General features: G+C 58.6%; 8 protein-coding genes across 8 annotated transcripts; 3 read left to right on the plus strand and 5 right to left on the minus strand.

Annotated features, from left to right (window-relative positions):
* Nucleotides 1-680: 680 nt before the first annotated feature.
* Nucleotides 681-1,310, minus strand: PHYSODRAFT_399660 (hypothetical protein; the record flags this gene model as incomplete). Its single annotated transcript, XM_009528212.1, has 1 exon — nt 681-1,310. A coding segment is annotated over one exon (630 nt), but the record flags the coding sequence as incomplete, so codon positions are not given.
* An 83-nt stretch (nt 1,311-1,393) lies between these two features.
* PHYSODRAFT_499168 (hypothetical protein) lies at nt 1,394-1,967 on the minus strand (the record flags this gene model as incomplete). The annotated part of the gene is made up of 2 exons (XM_009528213.1): nt 1,394-1,498; nt 1,536-1,967. 2 exons carry the CDS (start codon nt 1,965-1,967, stop codon nt 1,394-1,396), a joined length of 537 nt encoding a protein of 178 aa, XP_009526508.1.
* Nucleotides 1,968-2,299: 332 nt separating this feature from the next.
* PHYSODRAFT_501887 (hypothetical protein) lies at nt 2,300-2,995 on the minus strand (the record flags this gene model as incomplete). The annotated part of the gene is made up of 1 exon (XM_009528214.1): nt 2,300-2,995. The coding sequence occupies one exon, from the start codon at nt 2,993-2,995 to the stop codon at nt 2,300-2,302; it is 696 nt and encodes a 231-aa protein (XP_009526509.1).
* A 780-nt stretch (nt 2,996-3,775) lies between these two features.
* Nucleotides 3,776-4,435, minus strand: PHYSODRAFT_354584 (hypothetical protein). The gene has a single exon (XM_009528215.1). It carries the CDS (start codon nt 4,407-4,409, stop codon nt 3,891-3,893), a length of 519 nt encoding a protein of 172 aa, XP_009526510.1. The 5' UTR covers nt 4,410-4,435; the 3' UTR covers nt 3,776-3,890.
* Nucleotides 4,436-4,638: 203 nt separating this feature from the next.
* PHYSODRAFT_331425 (hypothetical protein) lies at nt 4,639-5,598 on the plus strand (the record flags this gene model as incomplete). Its single annotated transcript, XM_009528216.1, has 1 exon — nt 4,639-5,598. The coding sequence occupies one exon, from the start codon at nt 4,639-4,641 to the stop codon at nt 5,596-5,598; it is 960 nt and encodes a 319-aa protein (XP_009526511.1).
* A 162-nt stretch (nt 5,599-5,760) lies between these two features.
* Nucleotides 5,761-6,729, minus strand: PHYSODRAFT_498015 (hypothetical protein; the record flags this gene model as incomplete). Its single annotated transcript, XM_009528217.1, has 1 exon — nt 5,761-6,729. A coding segment is annotated over one exon (969 nt), but the record flags the coding sequence as incomplete, so codon positions are not given.
* A 562-nt stretch (nt 6,730-7,291) lies between these two features.
* Nucleotides 7,292-8,572, plus strand: PHYSODRAFT_560104 (hypothetical protein; the record flags this gene model as incomplete). Its single annotated transcript, XM_009528218.1, has 1 exon — nt 7,292-8,572. The coding sequence occupies one exon, from the start codon at nt 7,292-7,294 to the stop codon at nt 8,570-8,572; it is 1,281 nt and encodes a 426-aa protein (XP_009526513.1).
* Nucleotides 8,573-8,821: 249 nt separating this feature from the next.
* Nucleotides 8,822-10,492, plus strand: PHYSODRAFT_346179 (hypothetical protein; the record flags this gene model as incomplete). The annotated part of the gene is made up of 2 exons (XM_009528219.1): nt 8,822-8,855; nt 8,928-10,492. The coding sequence occupies exons 1-2, from the start codon at nt 8,828-8,830 to the stop codon at nt 10,490-10,492; spliced, it is 1,593 nt and encodes a 530-aa protein (XP_009526514.1). The 5' UTR covers nt 8,822-8,827.
* Between the last annotated feature and the right edge of the window lie 68 nt (nt 10,493-10,560).

A 10,560-nucleotide genomic window follows, 5' to 3' on the forward strand; every position in this document is an offset into this window, starting at 1 on the left:
CCCTTCGACTTTTTTGGTTTGGATTGCTTACGCTTAAATCCTGAACGTTTTGCCTTGCCCTTTGCTACGATTCTGTTTTTCAACTTCGCCAGTGGGTCGCGTACACTACTGGTGATGTTAAATTTCCGGACAACCGCTACAACATGCCAGCACATCAGCATTTTCGAAAAGTAGGGACAGGTGCATCGCTTGCGTGTGATGTCAACTAGCCACCCATCGGAAGGCATTCCTATGCGATGCGAACGCCGTAGAGACCATGATGTGGCTTGCTCGAAAAGCCTTTTCCAATTCGTGACCGTGTCGTCGTCCTCCTGTCCATCTGAATCCAGTCTAGATCGTAGTATGGCTGGGATATCGCTCGCCGACGAGCTACCGGACGAATCTGATGTTGGGTTGTCTTGCGTGGATGTCAATGATAGAAACAAAGCCAATTGGCTGCTCGGTCCTGTTGCCGTATCGGTACGCGTGGAGGGAGCCGCATTGACTGTCTCCAGAAGAAATCCGTTTTCTTCTTCAGCTTGTTCGTCTGTGTCGGCGCGTAGAATCTCGAGGACTCGTACTTGGTTCGCATCGCTTGTCCTGGTGATAACAACTCGAGAAGCTTCAAGCATAGCTGCCGCTGCCTTCACTAACTCGGATGTTGGTGTGGATGTATATTCTGCTGGCGCGGGCTTGACGGGACTCGTCGTTTCGATGAAGGTCCCGATTTTTTCGAGTAATCGACACATATGATGCTTATGGCGCTGCAGAAAATGCTTTAGTCCTCCATTTAGGTTCTCGCAGGGATTGTTGGTTAATGCGTAGCCCTCAGGATTGTGGTACAGTTGCCATCGCCAATAGCGGCCTGTTAGCCACTGCTGCTCGAAGTAGTCCGCGAATTCAACGAGATGTGTCTGCTTGCGCCAATTAGCTATTTCTCGATCTGGTGTACGCTCGAACTCCAACAAGCTTTGCGTAAAATGCATGTCGACAATCGAGTTCATCACATTTCTCCTTTTATCAAAGGGCAGGTGCTGTGTGCGTTTACGTACATTGTCCATAACGTGAAAATAACACATCAGCTTCGTAGCATTCGCAAAACAAGGCACGTTCTCGAGAGCCAAGAATTGAGCATCCTCAGCATCGCTCATGGTTGCATCGATACGAAGTGTTGCTCCTCGAACATGCCGGACGACGTCAGCAAAACTGCGCAAGCACTCGGTGTATTCATGTTCCGTGCGCCGACTCACCACGAAAAAAGCACCAACTTGGTATGAACGCCCTCGGTCCGTGAAGCCGCAAGTTATCACTGGATAGCCCAAGTCGCTAACCTTAAACGTGGCATCCGCATGGAACAGCACAAAAGCACCCGAGTGGCAGAACCGTAGGCAGCTATCGATAAGTGTGAGAGACGTCACCCCAATAATGAAAGGATCGTCGTCCTCGCCGGACCCCACATAAACAAAGCCATCCGTGTCCAACTTAGGTCCAAACAGAAAAGCAGAATCTGGCTGAAGTTCTGGTTTGTAGCGGCGAGCGCGAGCCATTTCATGCACGGCCTTGATTGAATTTTTGGTGCCCTTCGAACGCCGGTGAACTGTCAGCGCATTTTGAATCTGGGAGAGCTCTGGCCATCCGCCTTTAGATGGCTTGATATTTGCTTGCTTCTTGAGATGTGCCAGAATAATACGTGGGGCGTTCCCAATCTCATCTTGTGCCGCGATAAATGCTTTCATCGGCTGAGTCACGACTGGCCGATGCTCCGCAGTACAGGGAAGAACACCACGGGCATGTGCCTGCTCGCTTACAGTTATCTGCCACTTGTCCTGAGCTGTGCAGTAGAACACCTTCCAGACCACGCCACATTTGTCAAACTCGCGACAAGTGCTGCTCAAGCTCCGAAGACGTCTTTCTGTCATCGTATGTTCATCAGCACAAACACGGCAGTTGTCAAAGTCGACCTTGTGAAATATCGCCGAGCAGCACATCGATTCGTCACGGTAGTCATCGAATTCCCCCGTGGAATTGTGCACGGCTAGCTGATGCCAGCCAGCCATGGCCGCTCCTGAACGAAAACCTTTGTCTGCAGCCGCCCGTGTGGTAACTTGGCCAGCACAATTAAGCCGATATTTATATGCCTCACAGTGGTTAGCGGTTATATTGGTGCCCCACAAATATACCGCAAAAGCCTGATAGATTTAGCACACTGAAAGATTTGGCAGGGATGACCTCGCCTGTATAAAGAGCTGACCAATCAGTGCACACCTAATGTATTAACCCACCTTGTTTTGAAACGATGTGGTTCACATACATTATGTACCTACACAACTACTTCCGTAGCAGAGACCACCACAACCGGCGAAGAGCTTGGCGGCGGCCCGAATGGAAAGAACGGACCGGCCTCTACGAACGAGGCCCGGATGGTTGCTGCCGTGATAGTTCCAAGCGCGTGAATGGAGCGCTGGAACATGTCGTAGCGGCGTTCCCAGTTCTTGCGTGGCGGTGGGCGGTGCGTGTACAGCGCGGTGTAACGGGCTGTTAGACTGCTTTTGATAGGAGACATGACTCCCACATCTAGCGGCTGAGCCACAGAGGTACAACCGGCAGGGACGTACACAGTGTAGGTGCCCATTTCTGCAAGCCGTTGCCGCACGGCAGCACATTTGTGCACTTTACGGCAGTCCAGAATGAGGACGGTCGGTCCGCTCACCTCAAACTGCCACACCTTTTCGATCCACTCAAGCATGACACGCTCGTCAAACCACGCCTTCGTTTGACACGAAAACGTAGCGACGCCCGGCTCACAGTAGGTCGACACTTCGGCGTACACGTCATTGTCGGGCTCGCCCGCAAACACGAAGCGCGGTGGCAGCATGCGGCCATCCGCGCATGCGAGCAGCGCGACGGTGCAACGGTAGCTGCCCTGGCCACCTCCAACAGCAGGGACGCGAGTAACCCCGACGAAGTCCACCGTTGTCTTCGATCCCGCGTCGCAGTAGACCGCAGTCTGGTCCATATTGTAGAGCTAATAGGGCGGCGGCGTCGCCGTGACAGCATCCACAAAGTGGTCAATCAGCACCTTGGTCACCTCGCACGCGAACGCATCGCGCAGCGCTATCAGCTCCCGCAGCTTCTTGCGGCCAGAGTACGAGATGCGCCTAATAGTGAGTCCATTTCGCCGCATGAACTGGCTGCACCACGATTTACGTGCGGTGGCTGTTTTGCTGTCGAGGAAGCCCGGCAAAATCACCATGCAGTGCGCAATGATGCAATCCATCGACACGGCCCGCTCTTCACGCCTCTCGTCCTTGATCCAGCCCCGTAGTTCTTCCTCGACACATGCAGATGGCGAGACGCGCCCGCTACCACCTACAGTCAGCTTCTTAGCTCGCTTCTTGTCTTCAACAGCCGCCTTCATGGAGTCATAATGGTGCTCCCAGTACTGTAGCGTAGGACGCGAAAAGTCTCGGCCAGTGCAAAAGGCCACTCGGGTTTCACCCGATGCAGCGAAGTCCTCGACGGTCTTGATCTTGAATTCGATGGTATGGGCGAGCTTAATGCGATGCGGAGGCATTTTGCCAATGGCTTTCCCCAGATTTATCTACCTTCTTTTGAAATGCGCTCACATCCAACCACCTCTATTCGCAATTTTGATTGGCCAATGAGCGACAACCTTGACTTTCTGAAAGACTTGGCACCCGGCAAAACTGCTTTAGTGAAGGGTGCCAAATCTATCAGGCTTTTGCGGTAGTCTCTCCCTGTTGTCACTCCAACTGTATGGTGCAAACCCATATTTATATTCACTCCCCATGTACGTATATTTGTGCCTACAAATCTGTATATTTTGACACCATCGTCTATGACTCTGGAAATGCGCAATTCAGATGTTACAACGGAGGTTGAGAGCAATCTCAGAGCTCCTGCTCATTCGCGCCGTCAACGGTACTGCTCGGCTCCACGGATGCTGCCTCTGCCTCTTCGTCTAGCTTTCGTTTACCATGGCGCTTCCGAAACCGGTACGCCCAGCCCTTGGAGAAGCCAGGACGCTTCTCCGCCGGCAGGTCGGAAAATCGCGCCTCCCAGAGGAGCTTGCCGCGGGCCATCAGCGACTTCTCCGTCATGGGCTCGCACAGACGGTCGAACTCGGCCAGAAGCGCCCGGTCGAACTCCTCCAACACCGGGTCCGCGACCCTCTTGTTGCGGTAGTTGGTCTCGGACACCTGGAGTAGCGTGGCCTCAGACTTGAGGATAGTGTCCAGCGTTCGCTCCGACATGGGCTGCGGCAGGTCGAACTCTTTAGTGGCCCACTCACGCAGAGCTTGTCGTTTCAGACATTTCAGGGTGCCAGGCAGCTCGTGCGCCCTTTGACAGAGCATAACCTTCTGCCCGAGCGTGAGGCGGATATACGTCTTCTTGGCTGTCCGCGGCATGGGGGGCTTGCGGAGAACGTGGCGCGCTTCCAGCAGTGGAGCACCCAAGCCCTGGTCGGATTTCCCGCCTAAACGGAACGAGTTTGATTGGCTGTTTCAAACAGGTACAGTGTACCCTAATTCTGATTCCGTGTTTTATAATAGGTCAAGTTATCATTAGAGTTACCCAAAATTGTGGTATTAATACTGTACGTGTCAATTGGGCTCATTTAACCGCTCGACGAGCGCAATGGAGACTTGGGACGTCTCGTGTATTCCGCCGCTGGCTGGCAAGGTGGCGTGCGTCACGGGCGCCAACTCGGGCATCGGCTTCGTCACCGCGCTGGAGTTGGCGCGCAAAAAGGCGCACGTGGTGCTCGCCTGTCGCAATGCCGAGCGAGCGCAGAAGGCCGTGGACGCCATCAAAGCCGAGCTGGAACCGGAAAAGGCGAGCGTGGAGTTCTTGCTGCTGGATCTGAGCGACCTCAGCAGCGTTCGAGACTTTGCAGAGAAGTTCCAGGCCAAGTTCGACCGTCTGGATATTCTGGTGAACAACGGGGGCGTCCTGATGCCCTCCCCGACGCACACGCCCGACGGACTGGAGATGCATTTCGCCGTGAACCACCTCGGTCACTTCTATCTGACCAAGTTGCTCTTCGACCTCCTCAAACGCGGGGACGAGCCTTCGCGTGTTGTGAGTGTGAGCAGTGTATCGCACAAGTGGTCGACGATCGACCTGAATACGTTCGCCAGGTCCACGCCCAAGCGGGCCTACCAGGATGAATACGGCATGACCAAGCTGGCCAATCTGCTGTTTACCTACGAGTTGCATCGACGCGTTGTTGCCGCAGACTTGACCGACAAACTTATCGTGGTGGCTGCGCATCCAGGCATCACCACGTCAGATATCGTGCCCAAGGCGTTCGATACCTACCTGCCCTCGTGGTTGGCGGGATTCATGAAGAAATTGCTCGACATGCTGCACATTATGCAACCCACTGGGCGCGGAGCCATCCCGTCTCTCTTCGCTGCAACGGACGCCTCAGTGGAAAGTGGAGACTACTTTGGCCCCGACGGATTTCTTGAAATCTGGGGCAAACACCCGGCCAAAACCGAGTCCAGCGCTGGAAGTCACTCGATAGAAGACGCCGCCGGGCTCTGGACGCTGAGTGAAGACCTCACACGATGCAAATTCGAGGTGAGTAAGTGAGGTAGCAGCTGAGACTTGGCTTCATGAAACAGAATAAGTAGAAGAGGAGAAGGGTATCATTTCAACAAAGTGCAACTTCAACTTTGGTGTTAGTGAAACCAAGTCAATTCTTTTGATAAGGATACTAAGACGGAGCGACCTATGAATTCCAGACCGCAGAGCTCAATACTTCTTCTTGGCGATGGCCGCGTAGAACAGCTTGGCGTCCGCCACCTCTTGCTCCAGGTCCTCCTCCCAGATCCAGCGCATGCGCTTCTGCAAGTTGTCGGCGATCTTGTCCACGTCGTCCTCGTAGCCGGGCAGCTCGAAGTCGTAGAGCTGGCCGGCCTCGTGGCTTGTGGCCACCACCTTCTGCGTGCGGTACAGCCGCACCTTCTCGAAGGCCTGGAAGGCCGCCCTCAGCTCCGACGCGTGCTGCACGTCGGCCAGCAGACACGACAGCACGTACGCGTCCTCGATGGCCATGGCCGCGCCCGACCCGTGGTTGGGCGTCGTGGCGTGGGCTGCGTCGCCGATCACGAGCATGTTGCCGCGCGTGTAGGTGCGCGCCGGCAGGTGGTGGAACAGCGCCCAGATGTCCGTGTTCTCCATCATGGAGATGATGTCGCGCACGTGCGTGGAGAAGCCGGCGAAGTCCTTGGCCAGGTCCTCCTTGGTGGTGCCCACGACCCAGTTGGGGTCCTTCCACTCGTCCTTGCTGGCGAACGCCACCACGTTCATGACGTCGCCATGCTGGATGGGGAACGTGAGCACGTGGCCGTGGTATCCGAAGTACATTTGGCTGTTGCGCGCCATCTCGTCGCCCAGCAGCGCGGCGGCCTTGTCCATCGGGATGAGGCCGCGGTAGACGTACTTGCCCGAGAAGACGGCGTTGGCGGCCGGGTCGTTCTCGCCCAGGACCACCTTGCGCGTGCGCGACTTGACGCCGTCGCAGCCCACCACGGCGCTGTGCACGGCCTCCGAGCCGTCCACGAACTTGAGCTTGACGTTGCCGTCGGCGAGCGTCTCGATGTCTTGCAGGCGCTTGCCGAACTTGGCGACGCCCTCGGGGATGAGCTTGACCATCTCGTCGAGGAAGTGGGCACGGTGCACGTAGGCCGAGCCTGCGGGCGTCTCGACGCTGGTGATGAGCCTAGTGTCAGCAGACAGTCTCGCGATGAGACCAGGCTGCTTTCGAGCGGAGGGAGCTTCCCTCCGTCAGTCCGGCGCGCTGGCTGCATGGGACAGACACTAAAGTCTGCAACATGTACCGAGGGCACCGGGAATGTTCATTCCGCATCATGGCCCGCAAACTGAGACGAGCAATCTCTCGGTGCAAGGTGTGCATGAACTTCATGCCATGAAGGCAAGCAAGTACATGTATAACGTACTGTAGTCGCACCGAACTACGGTATCCATTACCCAGCGCCGGTCTCGCTGGCTGTGTGAGTTCCCAAGCAATCCTGGCTCGCAACGAAGCGGGCAATCGTGGCCTTAGTCAGCTGGCCAGCACGTGCAGCACGACACAATTCGGTGGGACGGACCTGTCTCCGTGACGAACAACGCGCGCCGGCTGGATCACCGGTCTGAGCCCAGCCAGCCAGCATCGACGTTGGATCGGCGGCAGCTCATTCTCCCATTTGCGTGGTCTCAAGCAACACCCGAATATCACACGACCACCACCACCGCCACCAACACCTCGCTCTCCACAGCCATGGTCCAGAACTCGTCCCGCGACTTCGACATCGCCATCGTCGGCGGCGGCATCGCTGGAGCCACCCTCGCCGTCGGCCTCGTGTGTGCCAACATCCCCGTCACGCTCTACGAGTCGGCCAAGGCATTCGGCGAAATCGGCGCCGGCGTCGCACTCGCCGCCAACGCAGCTCGGGCCATGGAGCTGCTGGCGCCCGACGTCAAGCGCGGCTTCGACCGCGTCGGCACCTTCAACCTCTCGACGGCCAAGAAGAACGTCTGGTTCGACTTCCGCAAGGGCGTCGGCACCCAGGGCAGCGGCGTGGACGAAGGCGCCGGGGAGCTCATCACCAGCGTCGAGACGCCCGCAGGCTCGGCCTACGTGCACCGTGCCCACTTCCTCGACGAGATGGTCAAGCTCATCCCCGAGGGCGTCGCCAAGTTCGGCAAGCGCCTGCAAGACATCGAGACGCTCGCCGACGGCAACGTCAAGCTCAAGTTCGTGGACGGCTCGGAGGCCGTGCACAGCGCCGTGGTGGGCTGCGACGGCGTCAAGTCGCGCACGCGCAAGGTGGTCCTGGGCGAGAACGACCCGGCCGCCAACGCCGTCTTCTCGGGCAAGTACGTCTACCGCGGCCTCATCCCGATGGACAAGGCCGCCGCGCTGCTGGGCGACGAGATGGCGCGCAACAGCCAAATGTACTTCGGATACCACGGCCACGTGCTCACGTTCCCCATCCAGCATGGCGACGTCATGAACGTGGTGGCGTTCGCCAGCAAGGACGAGTGGAAGGACCCCAACTGGGTCGTGGGCACCACCAAGGAGGACCTGGCCAAGGACTTCGCCGGCTTCTCCACGCACGTGCGCGACATCATCTCCATGATGGAGAACACGGACATCTGGGCGCTGTTCCACCACCTGCCGGCGCGCACCTACACGCGCGGCAACATGCTCGTGATCGGCGACGCAGCCCACGCCACGACGCCCAACCACGGGTCGGGCGCGGCCATGGCCATCGAGGACGCGTACGTGCTGTCGTGTCTGCTGGCCGACGTGCAGCACGCGTCGGAGCTGAGGGCGGCCTTCCAGGCCTTCGAGAAGGTGCGGCTGTACCGCACGCAGAAGGTGGTGGCCACAAGCCACGAGGCCGGCCAGCTCTACGACTTCGAGCTGCCCGGCTACGAGGACGACGTGGACAAGATCGCCGACAACTTGCAGAAGCGCATGCGCTGGATCTGGGAGGAGGACCTGGAGCAAGAGGTGGCGGACGCCAAGCTGTTCTACGCGGCCATCGCCAAGTAGAAGTATTAGATAACAAGCAGTACTGGTAGCTGCCGTCTACGTCTAGTTAGACATCCAATGGGAAGGGCACGTTGAAGTTGGAATGTCGCACGAATGTTGCTTTAGCATTACGCCTCCAGTCACATGTGTTCCCAATGCCGCACCAACAATGCTTACCTTCCTGCAACATCCTACACAGCGTAGCCTTGGGCCAGCCACATACAAGATCGTCGCCGGCCCGTAACTTAGAAGAGCTCCTCGACACCCTCCGCCACCATGATGCAAGCTCCGGTGATGGTTCTCAGTACGTGTGTTTCCTCCCCTCTCCGCGTACCCCCTTCCTCCCTCTAACCTCCAACCTCCCTCCTCCTCGCAGACACCAACACGAAGCGCGAGACGGGCCGCACCGCGCAGCTGGGCAACATCGAGGCCGCCAAGGCCGTGTCCGACATCGTGCGCACGACGCTGGGCCCGCGCTCGATGCTCAAGATGCTGCTGGACCCGATGGGCGGCATCGTCATGACCAACGACGGCAACGCCATCCTGCGCGAGGTGGACGTGGCCCACCCGGCGGCCAAGAGCATGATCGAGCTGAGCCGCGCGCAGGACGAGGAGGTGGGCGACGGCACCACGTCCGTCATCATCCTGGCCGGCGAGCTGCTGGTCGTGGCCGAGCCCTTCCTGTCGCACCAGGTGCACCCGACGGTGATCATCCGCGGCTTCAACCGCGCGCTCAACGCGTCCATCGAGATCGCCAAGACGCTGGCGCGCACCATCGACATCGATAACAAGGAGGACATGCGCAACCTCGTGCAGTCGTCCATCGGCACCAAGTTCTCCCCGCGCGTGGGCAACCTCGTGAGCGACCTGGCGCTGGACGCCGTGCTCACGGTCGTGCGCACCACGGCCTCGGGCCGCAAGGAGGTGGACGTCAAGCGCTACGCCAAGGTGGAGAAGATCCCCGGCGGCGAGCTCGAGGACAGCCGCGTGCTCAAGGGCGTCATGTTCAACAAGGACGTGACCCACTCCAAGATGCGCCGCCGCATCGAGAACCCGCGCGTGCTGCTGCTGGACTGCCCGCTCGAGTACAAGAAGGGCGAGAGCCAGACGAACGTCGAGCTCACCAACGACCAGGACTGGAACACGCTGCTGCGCCTCGAGGAGGAGTACATCGAGAACCTGTGCGCGCAGATCGTGGCCATGAAGCCCGACGTCGTCATCACGGAGAAGGGCGTGTCCGACCTGGCCCAGCACTACTTCGTCAAGGCCGGCATCACGGCCTTCCGCCGCCTGCGCAAGACGGACAACAACCGCGTGGCGCGCGCCACAGGCGCCACCATCGTGAGCCGCGCGGACGAGATCCAGGAGGCCGACATCGGCACCAAGTGCGGCCTCTTCGAGGTGCGCAAGCTGGGCGACGAGTACTTTGCGTTCTTCGAGGAGTGCAAGGACCCGGGCGCCTGCAGCATCCTGCTGCGCGGTGGCAGCAAGGACGTGCTGAACGAGATCGAGCGCAACCTCCAGGACGCCATGCAGGTGGCGCGCAACGTTGTGTTCGAGCCGCTGCTGCTGCCCGGTGGCGGCGCCACGGAGATGCGTCTGGCGCACGAGCTCAAGAAGCGCGCGGACGAGATCGAGGGCGTGGAGCAGTTCCCGTTCCGGGCAGTGGGCGAGGCGCTCGAGGTCATCCCGCGCACGCTGCTGCAGAACTGCGGCGCCGACGTGGTGCGCGTCATGACGTCGCTGCGCGCCAAGCAGGCCGAGACGGAGGAGTCGTACGGCGTGGACGGCGTGACCGGCAAGGTGACACCGTCGGAGGAGCTGGGCGTGTGGGAGCCCTTCCAGGTCAAGACGCAGTCCATCAAGACAGCCGTGGAGGCTGCGTGCATGCTGCTGCGCATCGACGACATTGTGTCTGGCCTGGCCAAGAAGAAGAACTAGGTGTCAGGTGATCTCATATCGCAACGAGCGTGAACCGCATGGATATTAATATATGCTTTGAGGGGCTG

Source organism: Phytophthora sojae (genome assembly GCF_000149755.1).
Source record: "Phytophthora sojae unplaced genomic scaffold PHYSOscaffold_4, whole genome shotgun sequence".
Classification (NCBI taxonomy): Eukaryota; Oomycota; class Peronosporomycetes; order Peronosporales; family Peronosporaceae; genus Phytophthora; species Phytophthora sojae.

Coding starts and splice junctions, on each gene's coding strand:
- PHYSODRAFT_354584 (XM_009528215.1), bottom strand. CDS start 4,409: ATGCCGCGGACAGCCAAGAAGACGTATATCCGCCTCACGCTCGGGCAG.